A 24,448-nucleotide genomic window follows, 5' to 3' on the forward strand; every position below is an offset into this window, starting at 1 on the left:
TCAGCAGCACTCAAAGAAAATCACATCGTGCCTCCACCTAGACAGTCTTTTTAAAATGTAGATATATATATATTGCATCACCTTGAACATCTGTGTACCTTTGCATCGGTATGTTTCTGCCATATTTTTCCTATACTTCTGCCATACTGAATAGTATTAGCACTATTATTTTCTGATAAAAATTTAATTTAAAACTATTATTTTCTGATAAATATTTAAAGTTCAGAAAAGGGATGCTATGTAACAAAGCCACGTACACACTATGCTAGGCTGTGATTTAATAATGAGAAGATACACTGAGCAACAGAACACCCAAATGTGTGGCTAAAGCCATCCACTCTCCGGAGAGGTCTGTGAGATCTGCCTGTTGCTCAGTCTAAGAATGCTCAAGCCAAATCTTTCCTGTAGGTTGGGCACTGCAGTTCTTAGACATGCCCTGTAATGCATTTACTCTCCAATGTATTTCCTTCTATACATCAGTATTCATGAGTAACTATCCTAAGTCAAAGTTTTCTCAAATCAATGGGGAAAAAATTCTCAGTATACTAGTGTTATTAATGCCTGCAGAATCTAGCTATCATTTTTAAAGCCCTGATAGTGTCACACGCTTCAGCTTGCATCTTAAGTGGGTACATGTACTGAACATACAGGAATTCATTCCTGTAACAAAAACTCACATTATGCTGAGTTTTGCGTGCCTCAGTAGGGTATGCTCCTAAGGACTTCAGTGACTGCTTGCTTGATAAAGAACCTCAGGACACAGTCTCATAACAGAAACTGCTACAGCATTCACTGTCCTCACATGTCTGGCATGGTTCAGTAAGTGTTAACATATATGAAGAGTTCAGAGGTGAGCACATGTCAAGTGATATCATCAAGTCTAAATTTGTCAGAGAGAATATATCGGGACTGAGATTAAAAGAAAAAAAGAGAGGGTTGTTTTCTTTGCCTCTTTTTTTTTTTTTTTTTTTTTTTAAACTTGTTTTGGCAGTCTTCAGTAAACATAGCCATCTCAAGCAAAACTCCAGGGGACATCACCAAAGCAATCTAATACAGGGTTTTGTTTAACACAAGTTTTTTGTGATCTTTTGTTCTTGGCATGCAGTAGGCAGAGTATTCTGAGATGAGAGACTCAGAGTTATTCTGCAAAATGGGGAGCAAGAAAAACAAACAAGCAACCAAAAAATATTAGCAGATTTAAGCAGTAATTGGCAAACTATAAGAAATGAGGAGACTAAGGCTTGTAAGTTAGTTAACTGCATATTTTGGTTTACTAAAGAAACAATAGAGAAAATCACATCTTTGCCTTCCATTACTACATAACCTCACTGTCACTTATATTGCACAAATATTGCATTTTTGGTGAAGGATAATTTAAATGCATTGTAATGTCTTTAGCCATAAAGTTCTTCAGTCAGATCGAGATCTTATTTACCAAAGTTTGAGAGGATAGCACATATTACTGATTGTTTGTATTCCCACTGCAATTTTTCTTGACAACTTTGTTCTATTTCCATACATTCAAATTATAATCTTGGTAATTCAGGAACCATCTTTTTCATCTGTGTTTATTCAGAACACACTGGATTCTCATCTGTCGTACGCCCTAACAGTAGTATAAATAGCAGTAACAAGACAGATCCAGATCTGGTTATATAACTTCTGCACACAATGTTAAAACATTAAAAATATAACTTTATCATTCACTATTAAAAATATTGAGTGGGGGTTTTGCCAAAAAATTCACACATCAATCACAGATAACTGAACAGATGTTTTGGCTGAAACAGGCTTCAACTGGAATATTCACACATACACAAAATGACCTCTTAATACTGGTAGGATATTATGATTGTAGAGCTTTCTCAAATTTCATTTCAACAAAGACCGTTAACTAAATATTTGCAACACGTGTTAGCTCTTTTCAAATATTTATAGAGATAACTAAAGAAAAAAAAACCAAACCCAACTAATTGCAATCCTTCCTCTTGACTGAAAGCACAAACAGGCATACACAAGTTTATATAACCCTGAAAGTCTAAAAAGTACCTTAATTCCCCTTAAGTCTACACGTTAGTATAGATATACACATGCATACTATACATACACAGTTTTTTATATATACACAAATTAGAAACCCCTGCTTGAACTGTGACTCCAGGCAAGGGAGATTGCCTTGGTATTCAAACCTTCTCCCTCTGCCCCTACCAAAGGAAAAAGCAGCATTTGGGCTTCCCACTGAGCAGTATGCAACTACAGAGAGTAGCACTGAGAGTGCGTTCTGAGCAGGAGCATCATGCTTTGTTATCCTCTAAGGCAGCCTCTGCTGGTCCCCTCCCCGTGAACCATCTGAGCACCCCAGCTGCAGGCTCACTCGTGCAGGCACTTGGTAGGTTGCCATTTCACATTAATTCAGGCTGGTGTAAGTTACAGAAGTTGTGGTCCCAAATTCCCCCCTGCCCCTGGCTGTGTGGCTACTCACCCCCTCCCCACCCACTTGAGCCAGTGGTCACATTTATATAAGCGGACAGTGAGTTTCTTTAGCCAGATCAATTCCCTGAAAACTAAATCCTAGTTTTAAAGAGCAGTTAATTTTCAACTGGATCCACACTTCGAGTGATCAACTCCTGGCAGCACTGCAAGACAGAAGAATGTGCAAGACACATTCCTCGGGGCAGGAAAGAAGAGGACAGATACACAGAAACCCTAACTCGGATCAGCCTGTCCTGTGCCTTCAGAATGCTTGCAAAAATGAAAACAATAGCCACAAGAAAACCTATTGTTTGACTCAAATTTAATGTCCTATTTTTTTCTCTTATCTTTTAATATTTTTAGTATCTAGTTTTGAACAACATTCAGGGAAATCTCCTCTTGAAAGAGCATTTTGAAACAGATGAGAAATGCAGTTTATAAAAAAAGATAAAGCAAACTGTTTTCTGAAACTTTGGGGGGTTCTCTCTCAAATTAATCATTCAGTTGGTATAAATCCCAAAATAATTTTCATCAATCATAATCATATTTTCTATTTATATCTCACTCTAGTACACTTTGCCAACCTGCAGTTAACAGGTATAAATCAATGTCTCATCATGATATGTTTGCCAAACTCAGCTTTTTAGAGAAAAGTAATATTAAATTTGCAGTAGTGTACCTTTTGCCATCAACTGAACAAATCAGAAATGTTGATAAGCAACATTTAATAACTATAAATTTATAAATAATTTAACTGGAATTTATTTTATGATTAATAGCTGGCATTTTATAATTTAGAAAAATTAGTCTAGAATAAATACAGCTGTTTGTGTTACAGGCAAGTAGCAGAATAAAGGCATAAAATCACTGAGAGGAAGAAAAGCTGAAGAAGTACAGAATGTATATGCGGGTAAAAAACCCAAACACATATTAAGAACAGAAGCTGTGGGAAGTCTGTTTTCAGTTGTGAGAATTGACTGTAAAGATTAGTACAGACATGCTGCTAGGAGACAACTTCCCATTTTCCATTCTCATTCTCCTTCACATGAATGCTTTCACACATTCGAAAAGCTGTTTGCTAGCGAAAAGAGCTAGCATTCACCTAATTCTCACCTCCACTTTTCTGTTGCTTTCTGTTCAACAATAAAGGACGTGAAAACTGGAAACCAGAACTATAAGGAACCCCGACAGTATGCCAGGGAACACAGAGACAAGAGGTCCCATCCACACTGATATCTTCAGACACACAATAGCTTTTGGCTGTTTCTGTTCTATTCTTGTCTCTATCCTTAGGTGTTTAATGACATGGGAATAGTATTTACTTTAAGTTCTACTCCTTCTAAAAGTCTTACATTTCACAGCAGTTTTGGCATTGACAAGGAGAAAGACACTGGTACGAATCTTGCCAAATTTTCAGCTTAGCAGTCAGTCTTCAGAAGACAAGTGCTACTACTTTGGGGAACCAAAATGAGGGAAGCTGCAGCTCCTCAAACTCCTGCTCCTCCTCTGAAGGAGGTGATGGGCCTGGGCAGGCAGCTGACAGCCAAGATGAACTGTCCTTCAAAGTTGCCTACCCCTTTATACTGATTCTATGAGCAGGTATCCAAATACGCGCACTCACCTTAGATATGGGGAGTATTAGGCAATACGAATTTACCCTGTTTCTACTTGAGAGAGCACGTAGGTTTGTACTAAGGAAATGACCTTCTTGCTTTTGCATGTCTGCCACCTTCCCATCTATTTTCAAGGGTCCAGGTAGCAGGAAGATGCCCACTGACTCACTTCCTGGATTTGGCTTACAGATTTTGATGTATATTTCCTTGGCTACACTTATTATTGTGATTTTAATTACACTGGAGTGCTCCGTAATTGTATGGCAATTATTTTCTTTGATAATTACCATTGGCACATACAAGTGAAGGAATATATCTAAAAGCTACCTATTAGTTTCTTGTGGTACTTAAAATTCTACATTAACAAAATGGCTTTTACATTATAATTACATTTACATCTTTTATGAAATAATGGAAAACAAGAATTAATTACAAGGAGCACAGTACGTTACTACAGATTAGCTATACTGATATCAGGAGCGTTACCAATCACTATATTATAAACTACACCTACTTTTTAATACTAAGATGAGCTGTCTTCAATAAAGTAATCTGGCAGGTCTCCTGATACATGGGTTTCATCCTGCCAAGGGTGAGACTGATATTGCTAGTAGAGCATTATGAAGATCTGGAAATTAACAACAACTTTCAGTTGGATCTTGGAGCATTTAAAAATATTCTTTGTGCGGACTTTTCTGTGAAGAGACTTGCCAGTTGGTGGCCAGATGTGACATAATGCCCCTAAACCAATAAATAGTTTCCAGGAGAGTCACTTGTGAACTGTGGCTCACAGGTGAAAAACAAACTGGGATCCCGTGTGGTGCAAGCTGTGACTTATGTGTTACCATGGTGCTCTCAAACGCCTCTTGCAACAGATCAGTTGAAAAGTACAAGTCCTCTAATGAGCAAACCTCGGTGCCTAACTGAAGACGAGCTTTGCCAGCTCTAGGTGAGCAGTTTCCTAGGGACAGCATTGCTTTAAAACAGGAGGGACTAAGGCAGAAACAATACTTTGCGTAGAAGTATTTGAGAGAGAAGCAGTCACGAAGTATGGATTCCTCCTGTGTGTAGCAGTGCCCAGATTTTCACAGAGGAGCACTCATCTTGGACATTATGACTTCAGGGCAGGCCTGTGACTGACTGATTGTAACTGATGGACAGCAGGGAAGGGTGAAGGACTGACTTCACGTAGACCAAAGATACACAGTCGTACCGAGGAGTGGCAGGATCGCTGCAGGTATAGGATATGGAGATGAAAGAGCATCATGGACAGAATTGGAGAGTCCTGGAAAGGGCAGTGGGCTGTGGTGGATAGGTGAGCAATCCTGCAGAAGACTGGTGAGATGGTACAGAGGTGAATACACAGATAGGTGAGCAGGTCAAGCACTGGTGAGCTGAAGCAGTTACCATACACTGACCTGTGAAAGCTGAGTGGTGCCACTGGAGGCAGAGAGTAACCATTATCCAGTGAACTCACAGAGACCTGTGACAAGCAAGCAGGCTTGCCAGAAGCACAGGGCACTGCAGCATATTGACCTGTCCTGTAAAAGCCTGAAAGTACACCTATGTTACAAAGAATATCATATGAAATTTCCTAGGTTCCATCAACCAGAGTGTGGACAATGAAAGGATGCAGTAGCCTTCCAAAGACCTTCCATAGATACACAGTCTTTAGGATGCTACTTTGTCTTGATTACCTAACAAGTTTCTGTGACAGTTGAACATCTGTAAATGTTAAAAGGCAAGCAAAGAACAATATTCAAAGCCTGTAAAATGAAGTATGGAATATAAGAGTTGAAGAAAGAGCAGGAACACCAGATGTTTTCAAGACAGGCAACAGGGATTTGCAGCTCCCAAAAAAGTGAGGATAATGGGGGGTAAGTCGAGAAAAGGATAAAAACACATGAATCCAGAAAAGGTAAAGGCATCCTATACAACATGCGCTGGAGCTGAAACTTTGTTTCAAAGCATTACAAAAGTGAATTATCCTTCACATCCTGTGGCCAATTTCAATGGGAGCAGAGTTAGGACTCTTGAGTGATTTGGAAAAAATTCCTAAGCATAGGATGGGCAGGGATATCCTTCCCCATTTTGAAGGGATTAAGGAAAAATAACAGTAGTTTGAACTAGCACTTTGGAGGTGCCATCTTGGAGTTCTCCTTAAGTATTTGTAAGACCTTGAATATATTTTCTATCTCTGAGATGCTAAATTTTCTTTGTATTACTAAATTACTCTGAGTAAACCATGACTGAGTTTGGTGAACATGTAGACAGAGCCTGCAGACAAATTCCCCATCTCCCAGTTGGTAAAGTGATGCCATGACTAAGGGAAGTGCACTGTGCTCTTCTGGAAGAGAAAGTCATTGGTATTCTTCTAGTGTACTTAATGTTGGCATTGACCTACAAAAAGTAATGGCCACCTTTACATTTTCAGGAGTGCACTTTAAGTAGCGTCTTTGTGTTCCCCCTTGAAAGGTTGCTGTTTCCAAAGATGAGAAGGAATATCGGTCTACATGGCTTCATTTTTTTTCCCCCTAACTACTGGATGCTAATCCTCTTTCAAATACATACGGTTCATTTGGTTTACCACTAGACATCTTATGAAATTCCAAGGTCATCTACCTAACTCCACCTGAAAAATTTCCTTTAAAGTATAATATATAGGTCTCAAACCTTTCAGTGAATTCAGTAAGACTCTAAAATGATTGCAGAGATCAAGGAATTGAAGGGAAAAGTGACCAGTGAACTGATGAATTAATTCCTAGATGACAGAGCTGGAGTATGGAGCTAAAGCAAACATATCTTCCATCTCCATAGACAAAAAAAAAAAAAAAAAAAAAAAAAAAAGCCCCACGAAAGCAACAAATAAAAACCCATGCACCTGTTCAAAATAAATAATTTTGTCCAATTGTTTTGTTTCAGGTGATGAAATCATTGTTACATTAATGCTAACCTGGAATAAGCACACAGAAATCAGTATCTAGCTCTTACATGTTTTTTTCATTGGCCTATCACATCAGCACATATCTGTACACATAAGGGAGACTTAACTAGTGTGCAGACAGTTATTAGTCTGTGTATCAAGGAAAGAATTCACTCCAAAGGGTATATTTTCCATGCTGTGCATGAGGATTTCATCACCAAGCTCCCATTAACTTTCATGGGAATTGTGTAGCCTGATGCCACCCTGCTAAATTTTTTTTCCTTGTTGCTGTATTCAGGCCAAAGTAATTGCTGATCTGGAACAATAGGATGTGATGCAGTTTTGAATTATTTGACTTGTCCTATGACTTAAAAGACCTTACAATGAACTGGCAAAGATAATTCTAGCTGAAAACAATCTGATTACAACCTTCAATATGGCTTATGTACCACAGTTTCCTTTTTCCAAGATGCAGGCATTAGAAGAACCACATTTTATAAAATGAACCAATCCCAGTTTGACTAAGCTGTAGCTGAAGGTCTTTTCTCCTGCAGAAGTCCCAATCTGTGGTGTGCTAAATGCTTACCAAGCCAAGCCCCTTTGAGGGATGGTTTGCTACAGTACGTAGCCCAGACACCACTGGAGAGACAGAAATTACCTTGGTGCTTGCAGAACCAGAAGAGCCCTGCCTTCATCTAAATAGACCTGCCAGGTTATTGTGGAAAGGAGAGAGGAACTTCTGTGAGCAGTTTCCTCGGCATATGTAACAACAATCACAATATCGCAGCACTGCAGATGCCATCATGGTGGCTACAAAGTATGGCAGCATATTGAATTGTTTTCTATTTGTTCTTAAAAATGGAAAACATGAACACGTCTCTTACCAGATTGAAAAGGCAGCTTCTTCAAATTATTTTTAGCAACATGAAGTGCTGCCGTGTTCCTAGGTGCTATGCATCCAACAGTTCCCACTGCCAAGAGAAACTAGATGCACAATATTTTTGAAATTATCACAGTATTCAGAAGCTGCCACTCAAGTACCATCAAACATGTTCACTTTTACATTGAAGCAAAATACGTCAGGGTCTTCAAAAAACAGCGCGGCTTCAGATTTCTCCTGTTTCCCCTTGAATGTCATCACTCTACAAATCCATTCATTAAAATTGGATCATGCAGACCAACCCTCACTCCTTTTCACTGAAAAAGTTAAAGTGAGACAGTATTTGGTTCCATAATGCTATTTCTGGTGATACAAATAGGTGGAGATCTCAGGTACCATGGTGTTTGCACAGTAACCTTGTGCCATACTTGAAAGGGACCAGAAAACTGGACCAGAGTTCACTGGAGAAGAGTTGTATTTCTGCATGTTCCAGTGGCCAGAACAGATCTTTTGAGGGCTGGAAAATAATAGAGCATCCCCAAGCTACAGAAGCTGTAGATGACCCTAGTCACCATCAGCAAAGTCCAAATATAAGCCAGACCTGTAGTCCTTGTTGGTTCCCATACACATCCAGCGCACAGAGCAATGAAACACACTCATCACTTCTCCCTCCACCTATATATACATACATAAATCTTTAGATTCTTGTCATTTTGCAGTAAAAACAGAACAGGTAACTAATCTTTCCCTCTACGACAGCTTTCCCCCACTAAAGCTGTGCTCATCCACACAAGCTACTACTGGGTTGTTGGAGCTCAGCCCCTTCTTAGAACTTAGGCCTACAAAGGATTAAAGAAATAATTTGTGTTGGAAAGGATATTCTGATTTCTAAGGGACAATTACTTTTTTTTTCTTTAAAAGAGCCTTGTATTATCCATGCTGAACAGCTTGAATATGAATGCACTTTTCATTCCAAAATGCCTTCCTTTCATATACAATACAACGTTTTAAAATGTACACACCACAAGATGTCTAGTTGAGCATCTGGAAGGGAATAATTCCTTCCCTATAGTGGCTTTCTTCCTGGAGAAATACGTTTGGCTGTCTAGTCATAATGTCATGAGCAACAGACCTTTCAATAATTTAATTTGGACAGAATGAAACACACATCCATTAGAGTCACCAGTAAAGCAAGGAGAACTTAAAAGAGTCCAAAATATATGAAAAGAATCCCACAAGCCTGATTCATTATTTATGTTACCTGTCCCTGGATCTGCTAAAGGATAGCACTCTGCTAAAGGATAACCCTCACTCTGCACATATACAAACAGTGGGTTTTTTCTCCTAAGACAGTTCTGTCCTTCAAAGACTGATTTCCATGGTGGGATACACCCCAGTCTTCTTTCTGCTGGAATCCATTCCTGAATCTGAGATGGCAGAAGCTGGTGAATGCCACCTTATGGCCTTCCCTTGGCACAGGTGCCACTGTACTGTTGGTTAATTGAGTGAGTGAATGGATTTTTCTTTCCTTTTCATTTTTTGCAGGTATTTTTATTATTTTTTTCTCTCTCTGACATTCCAGTTTTAATTTCTAACTCCTCTATCCTCGCCCCCAGCTAAGCCATTCAAGAGTATTTATTGTCACTTCCGTAAAAATGGACTGGATATTGCTCTGATTTGTGAGATGGGGGGGGGGGGGGGCGCGGAAAGCACCGGACTGCTGCTTACTCTGGCAATCCAGAAGCTCTTGACAGTGGAGGCTTTTCCACAGCCACTGTCATCAGGGGCCAAAACAGAAGTAGCAGAGCCAGAAAGATCTCTTTCTGAAAAACCATTCACTGCTTCACTTGAAACTGGTCTTTTGCCCTGCAGTGAGAAGACACGGCACCTCTGCTTTGTTCTCCCTGGCTCTGGAAGAGAACACTATCTCTCCTCACTGGAAGATGTGCTCCGCTCTCATCTTCCATAGAAAAAAAGTGACTCACAACCAAATCCCATTTCCTCCCTATTCTTTCCATCAACATAAGCAAAATCAATTTGTCTCTCATTTTTCTCCTTGTTTGTCAGTCTTTGTCTCTGACACAGAGTTTTCAGACAGAGAATGCCTTTTATTTACTCTGGTTTTGTACAAGACAAAAACCATGAGGGAAGAACAGAGGTGCATATCTTAGCTCAGATCTTTTATAGCAACAACATAAAACAGTACATAAATGAATGTATATGTGTAAAAAAACAATATATTAAAAACAGGGAGCACTTATCTACAGTGTTACATTCACTCCCAGGTGGAATTCTCAATGTCTCTTACTTACGCAAAGAAGCTGCAAGCAGTCCTCCCTGCTTTCCTTTGCACTAGATGTGAAGTCATGACTAAGAAGCAACGCCTCCAAAAAATTACAAAATATACAGCAACTCAATCAGCAGAAATGCAGAAGTGATCACTCCTTTGGTACCAGAGATCTGTAGGGCTGTTTGCTGCTGTAGACAAAGTAGGCAATTGCTTGGGGACAGCAAAGCAAAGCAAAGCAAGTCCCATTTCCCCTACAAAAGAATCTCTGAAATTCAGGATTTCTTCTTCTGCCAAAGAGTAGGTTCAGATGCATTGGGCAGCAGGTTCTGCTGCTGGGGCAGTCCTCACCCAGCACCTGTAGGAGCTGAATCCTCACCCTAATCAATAGCAGCACAATTTCTGTCTTTTAAATGGTCAGAAAAACAACAAAGCACAGGACCAAAATCCCCAAACTATGTTATATTTTACTACTTTGTTTTCATGAAACTACTATTTAAGCTGCACTGGCCTAAACAGTTTACAGAAATTATCACTACTTCAGCCTCCAAGTCTCCTCTGCAGGCATTCTGGCTACTGCAGCGTCATCAGTGCACTGTAGCATCCCTCAGGGCTTCCTGTATTGCTCTTCAAATTGTCTCCATGGATTTAATTTGCAGATTAAAACTTCTGCTGCAAACAAGACCATTGATAATTAAAAAATGTTTTCATGGATTTATCTGTGAACAAGCCAAGCAGATGATTTTGCCACTTTTCATCCCCTATCCTACAAGGGCCTAGTTCTTTCCCTGCTATGCCCTAGAAAAGATTTATAAATCATTCCTGTGTGTTTCTTATGTACCTAGCAACTTGTAGAAATGGAAGTAGTTCCTCCAGCAGGCAACAGAACTCAGCAGGTAGGACACAGTGAAAGACACACACAAATTCAGGAGCCTATTTGCCATTTCTGCCTGGCAAGTCTGATAGAATTAGCATTATGTAAAAATAGGATGCTTCTTGTGCAATTTCCATTGTACGTATCACCAGAACACACACCCCAAATGTACCAGCATTTGAAATTCAAGATATTGATGTCTCCGTTTCCCAACCTGCAGAGAGTTGATGAGATTTATCATTGCTGACAGAAGAGCTCCATAAATGTTGTTGATAACATACAGGCCCTGTTTTGCACATTCCTTCAATTTTCTCTAAAACCCTTGGAAGCTGTTTTGACTACAGTACCTAATAACTGAGCATTAAGTGTCTGGATGTTAATTAAAAAACAGGAATCATAGTATGGACTTTTCAACTTTGACAGCACAGCCATTCTACCTAGTCACCTGTTATCAAGGATCATTATTTTAATACTGAAGCACACCTAACTCCCATGGGGTTACTACAAAATCCTCTCTAAAATGGAGACATAATTTCCTCTTAAATAGTTAATCAACTTGCCAATATTTTCATCACGTCCATTTCACTATCACTGAAAACCTCGCCTTGCCTGTTCAACTTTAATTTTATAAGAGCTGTGTATTACATTTCAGCCCCATATAAGTAACATACAGGAGCAGAACATGTTTTAGCTAATTAATGCTTCTGTAACTAGAGTTGAAAAATAACCATCAAATATTTATATAATTGTTACACTAAGAGGCCCCCAAAGAAGTATTGTCTTATTCTGAGTGCTGTACTAAGAGAGAGTGAAACACAAAGTCCTAAGACCTAGAGGACAAAAGACCCCAGTCTCTTTCCAATACTATATTACTCTGGTATGCATTCTCACTGGCTTCGGGAGATGTTCATTAACATGGATAAAGGTCTTGGACTCCTATTAAATTTCCCTATCCTTTTAAAATTAATGTTATCTACTAATAAGCTTTCCACTGCACTTTAGAAGAATGAATATTTTGAGACAACTATAACATTCACACTGAGTACCTGCAAGATGTCTCATATGTGCTAAGGGCATGAGATACTTCTATTGGAATTATCCACAAATCATATTGATAGATTTTGGAAAAAGACATCACTTTTTCAGGCTCTTAAATACTACTAAATTAAGCAATATCCATAACCTTTTAACTAAAAGTCAAAATATTCTATATAAAAAAAAAATGTTTTGGCAAGAAAAAAAAGGTCTACCCAAATTTATTGAACTCTTGGCCATTGGAATTCCACTTTTTCACAATGAAAAGTATTAACATTAAAATAAGCTACATATGACATAAATGTGATGCTAGGGAATATAGCAGACCCAAGAAAACAGGTCATATAGCAAGAATGTTGATGGCACTGCTCAACAGAAACCTCCTCAGCTACAGGTAGGGATAGGAAGAAACAGGAAAAGAAAAAGACCCTCTGCATTGAATAATTTATCATGATATTATTTTGGCTACTCTGATCTTTTACAGCTGAGAGAAGATAAAATTCTTCTTCCACTGGCAAACGGGGAGCACCTTAGTGCCACAAAACAGTGCAATTCAATCCCATAGATAAAATCTAGCTGCAGCTTATCTTTAGTTCAGGATCGGGTGGTGGGAGGTGGGGATGTTGATTAATCAGTTGGTTCATTGGTTGGGGGGTGGAGGTTGTTTGGGTTTGGGTTTTTTAGGGGGAAGTTTGTTTGATTTATTAGGGTTTAATTTGGGGTTTTGGTTGGTTGTTGTGGGATTTTTCCCGCAAAAATTCAAAAACATGCCTTGGAATATTAAGCAGAAAAATCCAGTCACAACCAGTCATCACTACTGTTGTTATCAACAGTACTGCACAGGCTGATACACTGAGGACCTTAAGGACTTCCTTGCCTCAAAGCCTAATGTTAGCCAACAGAGTTTAATGAGACATCCTTAAAATTATGCTAGCTCTAAAATTCAAGTTAGATGAGTTTCTTGGAGGGTAGTTTACAATTGGTTTTAAAATTATTATCATCTTCCCCTTAAAAGATGTTTTTCCTCTTCTAAATGCTATTTAGCAAAGTACATTTCATTTCCAATGTGCTCAAAAATGATCCTACTTTGTCAGAATGCCAAGATGCATCTCCAACGTCATCTTATTCTATTCCTATTATGCTTTGCCATACATAATACTAATTGAATACAGTACAAGTTGCATTTGCAGTCATTAAAGCAGCAGTACAACTCAAATTTAAGTGAACTACTGTTGCTCCACATACTGTTGCTCCACATTAGGTGAAACACAACAGTATGGTATTTATTACCCTTCCTGGGAATTAAGGTGGAATATTTGAGGTACTCTTAAGGTGACCCTATCTTAGCGATTCTTTGTGTATCTTATGCAAAATTTGACTTGTGCCACTAGTGTTAAATAGAGTTTATTTAAAGAGGATTGTCATGGCTCTGACAGCTAACTCACAAGGGTAAATGTGACCTGCTGGCATTCCATCACAGTTTACAAAGACATGCCAAAGAATCTGGTTTCTGGCATGGACATCTTGGAAAAATAGTTTTACTGCACTTTTAACTGTGTTTCTTTGAAGCAGAGGAAGCAAATCCTGAAAATGCTTAACACTATGCAGATTAGCAGAAGTGTTTACAGGATCTGTATTAGTAGGGTCTATATTAATCACTATGTGATATTGTAAAACACAAGGTAGTTAATTCTACATACACATGCAAGAGTATATTTTATCTAACTTCATAGACTGGTCAAACAGGCCAGTCACAGATACAAACATTATTTTTAATCATAGCAAACTATGCAAACCAGTAGTTCTGCATTGCTAAGCTGCTGTCATCAGATGTGAATAGGGAGTTTCCTCTTCTGTTCTATTCTTTCCACCAAATATCACTTCCACACAACCCTAATTTAGGCTAATTCAATTGTTTTCATGGACATAGGCTACACTGGACCACTCAAATGTTTTGATTTGAAAAGGTAACCAGCCAAAGTGCTCCTTGAACTTGATCTGCCATTTGTCATCTCTGACACATGGAACATCACGTCTGAAAGTTGACAGTGGCAGTATTTGGTGTAACATGTGAATACATGCTATGGATCAGGTATGACTTTACCAGGGAGCATAGTAAGAAGGTTGTCAAATATTACAACCACCCATCATTATGGGTACTCAATTTGACAATAAAGAGGAAAGAGTTGTAACCTTCAACTTCGTGCACATTGCCTTCATTGTGCACGTTTTCTTGGATATGCAAAATAATATCTCGGTTTAAAAACAGGAAAACAAAACCCCCAAAAAAACACAAAAAACCCTAAGAGGGTTATATTGAGAACAATGTTTCTCTGGAGGACAGCAATAACAATTGATAGAAAGTTATAAGGAAGTTGGAAACTAGTCAAAAATTCCTAATTCACAAATAATAACTGGGTAGATATGGAGACAGACCATAATCTTGCCTATTATCCATATATTCAAAAAAGAGTAATACTTCCCTCTCCACATACAAATTATATATCTTCATATATTTTCTTGTCTATATTCTTTTAAACAAAGAATTGACAATACAAATTAGAAAGGTGTTTGTCCCTAGTTATTCAGCATATAGCAACCATATTAACATCATATGTTAACAAACTAACATCACAGAAATTCCTACTTCTTCAAAGAGACAGTTGGAGAAACAAAGATTTTTAAATTGTCATAATGCTCTCCTGTGTTCCTAGAGATGAACTTCATGACCTCTAAATAGCTGTAGCCTACAAAAGCAGCTTCTAGAGGAACTCCAGTACCCTGTGAGTTTAGTAGACTGAGCATCCCGATGTGAAAGATGCTGTGCTTAGTTCATTTAGGCTAAGCTTGATTAGACAACTTGTGTGTTGGGAGAGCAGGATTGAATACATATACATACACACATACAGGTACAGAAGTGATGAGATTGCATTCTTTTTTTAATTTTCAAAATCAAATAATTTTTCTTATAAAAGAACTGGTCACAAAATAATATCCTCAGAACATTCCAGTTCATTTACAAAAAGCCTTTTCCTCTTCAGAAGGAAAACCATGACAAAAAAATTTGTTCTTTGACCAGCTCTCTATGACATCATTTATTACTTTGTATATTATTTAAGGGTGCACATCATCACTTGGAAGGGGTCTGAACCAGAATTCAAATCCAGCTGGACTTTGCATAAGTAATGAGTCAAAAAATCAAATCCAAATCTCCTGCTAGACTTTTCAGGTTCTGATGAAATTCATAACTGAAAGAGGTCTCCAAAAACAGTTGTTCTCGTGGGGTTTATGCAATTTGTATTAAAATCATAGCAGTAAGATAGTCACGTGTTAGCAGTATTGAAACCTAACCTCAATGCTTAGTATAAAAGAATCAGGATCTGAGATCACTTTTTTTCTGTCCAGTGCAAGGATGGTTCAGTCAGGCTGTGCAGTGAAATACAACCCATAGCCACCTGCAACTTAGCAAACTGAGCAAGGAAAACGTTAAGAGCCAAAAGGCTTTTCTAATTCTTTCTATTCCTGCCAATGATTTAATGTGTATACACTATGCCAGGTCAGCTAGACTCAAATTTTCAGATGCAATCTGTGATTTGGTCCATGTTCTGGAAGTGTTGACTGGTTGCACTGAAAGCAATATGAGCTGTAAGTTCTCAGCACCTCTGAAAAGAAGCCCTAAGTTTCTTAAATTTGGTGTCAAAACCAATAGAACACCTAAAACTAGAACACAGCAGGGACTTGACTTCAACAGAAATAAATATCCGTGGCTTTCAAAGAGGTCCAGAGGAATAGCACAGAGCTTAGTGCATCAATATGGGGTTTGGAAGACACGTGCTCAATTGACCGACTATCTGCAGTCCAGTAACCTAACCACAGCTCCCAGCTGATATTGCCATAACACTATCCAACATCATGCACATATGGGGAGAATAAATACATTAAAGGCTGGAAGGTTCTCCTGTTGCAGCATAGGAGCTGTTATTTTGTGGGTAGCGTAGAAGAAATGACAAAATTTGCGTATGGCTGAAGAAAGCTAAGAGTCGCACTGAAAATCACCAGGTTATTCTGAGGAAATATGAAATGCCTCAACAGTGCTTTGTATTCCATCAAATTACTTAAGAGAGCCTTTCTTCATTTTAACAATACTAAAATGTAAAAACTAATTTTTTTGTAAGAAAAGTGTGTTCATCGCACGCCATAAGAACATTTAGATGAATGCGTTTTCTACTGAAAATTGGAATTGCTACTCAATAGTGCCCTAATCAACAATAACAACCACATATTTCCCAGGCAGTAGGAACCAAGCAACACAGAAACACCCCCACCACCTTCTCCTTGGCTTTACACCATATTTTAGGCATGCATAAAGTAGCTCGTACAACATATTTCTGCAGAACCCTAATTAGGGGTTGCAGTGGTGGCAGGGTTTGACCCATGGATGCTGAGTACTGAACTACTGTTGAGCAGTAACAAGCTGTCTTCAGGATTAGCCCCTCAAGCTGTCCATGAGACAGACCTCCAGCACATCCTACCCTTGTGCAGCTGCAGAAGCAGCCGTGGGGGAGTCAGTGAGGCTGTAAAGTGGCACTTATTTGTAAAAGATGGCACAGGTGTGATTTGCTTCTCAGTTAACATTGATGCAGGGCAGGAATGAAGGCAGGCCGGGCCCAGCCCTCACGCATGGCCACAGCTGGGCTGCTGGCCTCCGCACCAGAGGAGAGGGGGCAGCCATGCTCTGGGCACCCAGTCACCCCGCACAGCCGGCCACAGTTACGGCCTGTACGTAGCCACCTCTGACACCCAGGTGGCCGTTACCCATCGGGACACCCAGTGTGAGAAGCAAGTCTCTCCCTCTTACCTCAGGGTCTTTCTCTATCTCCAGCCCCGCTTGCACGAGGTTGTGTTCATATTCCTCCCGCTGCATCCGCTTCTCCTCCTCCAGGGCATCCAGCGGGCTGAGCTCGATCACCTCCACCCCTGGTGGCCCCGGCACGGCACACTGGCCACCGTCCTGCTGCTGTGGCTCAGCACGGCCCTTCCCAGTCCCTCCATTCGAAACCAGGGCCAAGGGGGCAGATCCGCGTGTAGGCTCTGGTGAGCCCGCGCCGGGCAGGTGCCGAGCAAGGCGTTTTCGGTAGTGGTAGGCTAGCACGTAGTCGACCTTTCTCTTGCTGTGCCTGAATAGCGTGCCGTCCGGGGACGCCTGGTCCGCGGCCCCTCCTTGCGTCCCATCCAGGTAATTGTTTATAATCTGGGAGAGAAACACACGAGTCTCACAGACAAGAAAGCCAAAAAGCCCAGGAAGCTGGCAGGCGCAGGGTCTGCCTCCACACAAGGATGTAAAGCTGCACAGAGTCAAAACGGGAGGTCAGCCAGGGTAGGTATGACCTACAAACATGCACCAGCCAGATTGCCACCCTGACCTCTTCCAACTGTAAACAAACGATAGTGGCTAAAGATAACAGCCTTATCTCAACACGTGGGATACCTACCTGACCGGCAGGCGGGGGGCACGTGCCAACGCTGTCTCTGCCCTGCACGTACACAGACCATATAGGAGAAGACACCCACGTTTTGAAATGGGATGGAGCAGTGAGAATAAGAATCACATTGCAGACCGGGATATGGGAAAGGATGTTCTGTGGAACAAAGCTGCACAGGGGAAGGAAGGAGGAAAGGAAGGAAGGAAGGAAGGAAGGAAGGAAAAAATCTGTGTGTGGGAAGAAACTGATCTGAACTAGAACAGGAGCAATATCCTTGGTGCACTAAAAGGGCAAGAAGGGTAGAGCTGGACAGAAACGTTTGGAAAATACCAGGCATTAGAGAGGATATGCCCCATGGATGGCTAAATGATGATAGCTGACCTGTATTTTAACGTCTGATGAAAACACTATGTGATTGGATAGTAACATTGCAAGTTGGAATCAATGACTGATATCATTCACGTCACCTATGTTGTACTCAGTCACCTGCCTCCTCGTCTCCGCTCTACAAACCTTTCTGGGATGAAGATGACCCAGTACTAACCCCTGCCCATCGCACCCCACCCTGGACAGCAGTTCTGCATCACCCATATTGAACGCCAATACCAAATGTAAGGTATTCACTTTCACTTCTCATTCACTAAGATATCCCATACCTTTCCAAAACTGTTACCATCCACCATTTCCAGCTCAATGCTGTAGCTGAAAGCCCTTCACAGAGCTATCTACAATGTCATTCATTAGTGTGACACCAGCCCTCCAGTAACTGGGGAACAAGATACAAGCAAATAAATAGGGTCAACCTGATCCAAAGCAATCAGCCCATAACTTAATTCCAGACATTTATGGTTCCCATAGGTGGCTATACGACCAAAATCTTGACAGGTACCAATTACAGATTTCTTTCTCTCCTTGTCTCCCTTTCCATTACTGGTAGTCCTGAATGCAAAGTTAACCAAGCATGCTGTACAGCAATTTTCTTGTTTGTTAACACAATGTGAATTTTTGAAAGTATTATATAAATGTGCATATTATTATATACCCCAGCATCTCCCAAATTCTTGTTTTTCACTACTTTGCTTGACTTAGTTTCCCACAAAGTAGTTTCAATCACCATATCACTAAATAAATCTTGGTTTTATATGCATGTCACATCCTTCATTCTTTACAAAATTATCACCAAATAATATGTTCTGCACATTACACTTATCACACACTTTATGTGTAAAATGTATATATAGTCCCTTTAGGCATATCTAAACTTACACTCAGCACTACGTTCTGGCAGAATATAAAACTGCTTGGGAGACAGCATTTTATTGCAATTCCTCATTTCCTAGTTAGATATATTTTCATGTAGTACTCACAGGCAGTCCATGCAAACCTCCTGGATCCATCTCTGCCACAGTGAAGAAAAACCCGTTGCAGATTTCTACTCTCCTTTCCAGAGAGTTTTACGCTATACAGCACAGAATTAATGATGTCACCACCACCAGGTCACTGGCACAACAAAATGCATTAGCTGACTCTAAAGAAGACGAGCTTTAAGCATCCTCTCCTCCCTGACTGGAAAGTGCAGACAGAAATGAGAAGCACAAACAAAACGCAGGAGAGGGAGCAAGGAGGTTGGAGAACATGAAAAGTCACAAACAGGTTTTCCTGTTTATTACTGTCCGTAGCCAGCTGCCACATCCCAGCCACCCGAGAGAGCACCATAGCAACATTTGATGTTGCTGGAGTTACACAGAATAATAGCTAAGGAGATACGACATCTCTCCCTCCCTCCCTGTTGACATTTTTCTCACTCTTGGCAGTAAAGTGCCATCCCCATTATTGTGGGCATCTAGTGCACAGAAAACAAATCAAAATTCCCAAAGATTTTAGTAAGGACATTTTCCGGCCCTAAATTTGCACTGCTTTCCTCACTATATGATATTCTGGCACAAGAAGACCTTGTTAGGGAGGAACACAAATAAGTTACAACTTCCAAAATGCCACTGAAGGAACTATCAAGATTTTTCTCCCCTCCTCTCACAGCCATTGTGTCACTTTTAGTCAGAATCAGTGATTTAAATTACCATCTTCAGTCCCACATCGCTTCTTGACGCTTCCAAGACAAGTAGCCAGCACACCAAGCATTAAAAATAGGAAGGTAGAATTGGCATGTCATGACAATTTTATTCTAGTCCTTGAATAACCAACATATCACTACAAACATATCCTAGGAGGTATCTCCTCTAACAACAGCTCTACCCTGCAGACCACAGCCACACTACACTTAACACCTTCCAATCCAGCCTACACTAACACCTGGGCACATGCTGGCCCAGGGTTTGCACAGGGATAGCCAATTTAGTCATCAGCCTGCAGACCTTTTCCTATGCTAGGGTTGATAATAGCAACCCTCCTGTTACTGCTCTGAAGGATTTTGGCTGAAGTAAATTATTAAGAAAAGCTTGGTGAAATTTTTATGGTAGCAATTAGTTCCTACGGTACACTAAGAAAGTCTCCTGAACTACTTAAGGCTGTAGTATCAGTTTACTTGCATAGCCACTTTTCCCAGTGTGGATTTGCCTAACCTGCAGGAAGAGGGCACCAAGCTCTGCTGACTCTGCTTCAAAGCCTCTTCTTCATCCCAAAGACGTTAGTCGTAAATCAATGAACATAAAATTCTGCTTACAGAACTGCTGAAGGATCCCGTACAGCTTGGTGCTTCAAAAGCTCCGTTGATCCTGCTGCCGTGCAAGGAAGACCGGTTTTGAGGGACTGTGAGGTATTTGCTGTTGTATGTTGAAAAATAGTTCCTTGCTGATTTTGCTGTCTTCTGTCCATTCAGGGTTGGGTGTGAGGAGGCTAGAGGAAAGTCTGAGAATAAGAGATAAGTACTGTTATATAAAACAGGTTTTGTGCAGGCAGTTTCCTAAAGGAATGGGAAATACTGCAGTTAATAGATACTATCCAATTTCAGATGCTGCGCCTTGCGGGGTGCATACAACTCCAGACAGGTACTTACCTGCGTGAACTGCTGGGAAAGGGGAACCATGATACAATTCTGCACTTAGCTCAGCACCGCCCTGGTTGATCAATAGCGTTTGTACTCCTGCACTTCAGTCATGAGGTTAGAAGCTGGAAAGTCTGTGCTTTTCTGCTAGGTAAGCAACCCAAGGACATGAGCAACTGGGTGTCCTCAGCACCTGCGCCCTGGTTCTCTGCGTGCAGCATTCACACCAGGTAGAAGCCAAATGGCCTCGAACAAACCGAGTCACTTTTGCTTACGGCTTACAACTAGATCTGAAATGGAGCGTGTTTCAGTTCTAGTGTGATGTAAACTAATGTAGCAGCATCAGGTACAGGTATAAACTTCTGGCTAATGGTCTTTCTCCCCTAAGAACTCTGAACTTTTGGATATCTCATGGTGTGATATTCTCATAAAGCACAATGAGTTTATACCTCATGTTTTGGCTTGAAAGGCTAATGTCTTGAACCCGTTAGCTTTAGATGTGTTCCCCGTCTCTTGTATTGACAAATTATACGATGCCAATGCAGTGTAGTGGAGGGTCTGGAGGGGGTAGGCAGTGACATGACACTCCCTGTTCCCTGCCACCACTGGTAAGCTGTATCTCTGCCATAGAGCAGGGTACAGCAACAGAAGAATATGAGACGAATGCTTGGTCACGGGTAGGAAACGCAGAAAGTCAGTCCCATACAGGCAGTAGCGCAGCAAAAATAATGATGATAAAAAGTAATGGGTACAGAAACTGTGTTGACATACAAATGTTCCATACTCTTTCCCCCTCTAGTGGTGCCGTAACTGAAATGGGGTTGATTGATCTTTACCCATAGTTTCTTTGAAATGCTTGTTGAGGTGAAAAATAGTGGCTTGGTCCTTCAAGCATTATTGTTTTCTACCAGGGAGAAGACATGGGTGTAGCAGACCCATCTGCCCATATAGTTAGCCCCGCTACCACTAAAGAGATGAAGCACCATGGCTCTCCAGCCAGAGCTTATTTCTTCCCTAGGAAGAAAAGGTAACTGGAACATTCATAAGCTCCCACATATTCAGGGAGATATTAAATCCATCATATCTCTTCTTGCCTCCTTACTTGGCAATCCTAGTAACGCTGCAGTTCTTTTGCCCCACCTTCACCTTCTGTCTAAGGAAACAAGAAGCTTCAACAGCATGGTATAGTTACTTTCCAGTCTGGGAGGAACTGCCTTACGGGATTTGCTGTACTTTATTATAAGAAAGCAATCTCATCATTCTCTGCCACAAGAAAGCACTGGGAAATCCGATCAGTTTCTTCTACACCTCCCTTATGGTGATGGAGACAGGGGAAGAGAGAAGGCAGCAATAGCTGTGTCTCTTGCTCAGTGTTCATGCGACTGAAGTGTGTTTCTCCCACTTTGCTGGAACAGCCAACTGGTGGCACAAATACCTTGCATTGCCTCTCCAAAGATGGAGCACTGAAGGAGGTGGCTGTATGCAGGAAGCCTATGGAGTTGTACAGTGATCATCATCTCCAAATAACTAAAGGAAAATCTGAAAGGATCCTTTCTTATAGATTGTGATAGCAAAATTTGTCTCTCTGCCTTTTCTTTTTTTGGGGGGCTGGGGTTATGTATTGCTAAAATCTGGAAGCATATTTTCTATTTATTTAATTGAATCCCTTCTTTTTTTCTTTCAAGAGTCTAAGGCAGATGCTGTGTCCTACTGCTAATCTTCTGTGCCCTCTACAGGGACTGATTTTACTTACCCGCAATCATGAGCTAAAAGAGCAGCCAGCAAAATGCTAAGGAAGGAAATGCTTGGGGAGGGGGAGACCTGACCTCTAAATGTTATGATTATTCTTGTGTTTTTTATGAATAATAGATTAAGGTCCTGCAGCGCTTGAACAGTACAGTAGATTGACTCACCAGTCTTCCTTTTCTGATCTCTCGAGGAGACTTACACTTGGTTTACTTTAATGAAGCGCATAATGATGCCACAAGGGAAACTCCAAGGAAAATAAGTAATAAGTGAAGGTTTTGTTCCCAAAGGCTACACACCATGTTTCTCCAGTATTTTCAAACTAAGCCTGGGATATCTCACAAGACCTTCACACAGTCAATTAAAGACCTTTTTTTCTTCCAGTCCTTTTAACTAGGCCTAGGGAAAAAATCTGCAGTCCATTTATAATAAAATGATTTAATTTCCATTACGCTTCCAAACCTTCAGGAACTGTGTCACAACCCTGAGGTTAACACTGGTAAGCTGGTGAGGCAGTCAGGGACTTCCAGTCAGTATAAGTTTTTTGATGGAAATAAAATTTCCAAACCTGAATTTGGAGGACTTCTGTTCTCCCAAAAGCTTTTCATCTTCCCAGATCAAACTGACTGAACCAAAATGTTATGTTCTGAATGACTTCCACATTTGACAGTGCTTGCCTGTGGTACTGCAGCACCTCAGGGGCTTCTGCTTCAGATGCTGCCTGACCTCAATCTACCCTGTAAGTCTTTATGACATCTGGCCTTATGTGTTCTCATTCTGTAAATATTCTAGAGGAATTAGTATCAATAGAAACAAGCTGTGTGTGTGTGTATGTATGTGCATATATATTTTTTTTACACATGCACACATGCATAGCTTTGGTACATACATATATCTCCCCAGAGAACAGCAGCAGAGTGAATCTTGAATTCAACGCAGAAAGCAAATATTCAAGAACTACACTCATTCTAGAAAAATAACCTGGGAGCCATCCCTCCAGTCAAACTTCATTAAGTTGTAAATGGCTTCCAAGGACAAGGTACCTCCAGGACAGAGATCGATGACCAGCTCTCGTTCCAGTGCCAATTCACAGGCAGTAATCATCTACACGCTCACTCAGTCTCTCAACACTCCTTTGCTTCTGCTTTTTGTAAACATAAAGGTTGGCTGTATGTGCACCAACTGACCTCACCACTGGACTCGCCAGTTTCTTGTCTGAAGTGCAATGATGAAGCAGCTGCGCATACTGCCAAAAGTGGAAGGACTGAGGGAGTGTATTAAAAGACCACACTGCTTGTGAAATATGCAGTAAGCGAGTCTGCCTAATTAGGAGCTCTGTATTAAATCCTGAGTAACAGCCAGTTACCCAGTCTGAGCGGTCCAGATGATCAGATTATCATAGGCACAACTACTTGCAGAATGCATTGTAAATGGTTTGGCCACCCAGGGCACAGACACTGGCCTTTCATTTATCCTCCTCTCTTTCTACCGAAGTATCAGAAATGGGCTGCGCTTCTGAAAGACACCGCAGGCAGAAGTATACCTTGCACAGGCTGCTCTGGAAGGTTGTTCAAAACATCTGCGATTCAGGAGCATTGTTTGGCAAACTTGTCATTTAGTCCACCTTCCAAGTAGGTAGGAAAAAGAACTACTTGAGTTCACTGTTTCTACGTAGCTTGACTTAAACATATCTTCTTTAAAGGAAATATGTATAAATAAGAATATGTACCATGGTTTTACACGTGTTCTTTAGGTCCCCTCCAAGCTAATGACTTCCCAGTTCTGAACATAGAATCACAGAATGGTTTGTGTTGGAAGGGACCTTAAACATCATCTAGTTCCAACCCCGCTGCCACCTAGAGTTGCAGAGTTCAATACAGCCAGTCATGTCCGTTTAAGTGCACAAGTATTTTCATTGCACTGCATTTTTTTCTTTTTTAAGCTGCCACCCCTTGTCTTTCAAAATACTGCTTGTTATTTAATATTTCAGTTAAGAGTTTCAGACACAAGGGAATGCATGTTAATTAAATAAGCTTTGGTCAAGCTTAAAGGAAACAAGCCATCAAAGGAAATGTTTAGGAATAAATTTTTACGTAGGAAATCCATTCTTCATTCAATATTACTTGAAGGAAAA

The 24,448-nt window shown here is 40.5% G+C and overlaps 1 protein-coding gene across 7 annotated transcripts in view; it reads right to left on the reverse strand.

Annotated features, from left to right (window-relative positions):
• The window catches only part of ANO2 (anoctamin 2), a 209,877-nt gene that overhangs the window by 176,605 nt on the left and 8,824 nt on the right, over window positions 1-24,448 (reverse strand). For all 7 annotated transcript variants that reach the window (XR_013928773.1, XM_080391425.1, XM_080391424.1 and 4 more), the window contains exons 2-3: window positions 20,248-20,432; window positions 16,943-17,335 (exon numbers count right to left, since the gene is read on the reverse strand). Coding sequence is in view for 6 of the 7 variants with exons in the window: in XM_080391425.1 (XP_080247551.1) it covers window positions 16,943-17,335; window positions 20,248-20,432 (578 nt within the window). In the remaining variant the exon portion in view is untranslated. The remainder of the gene's footprint in view (window positions 1-16,942; window positions 17,336-20,247; window positions 20,433-24,448) is intronic.

This window comes from Falco punctatus (assembly GCF_963210335.1).
Source record: "Falco punctatus genome assembly, chromosome: 6".
Lineage (NCBI taxonomy): Eukaryota > Metazoa > Chordata > Aves > Falconiformes > Falconidae > Falco > Falco punctatus.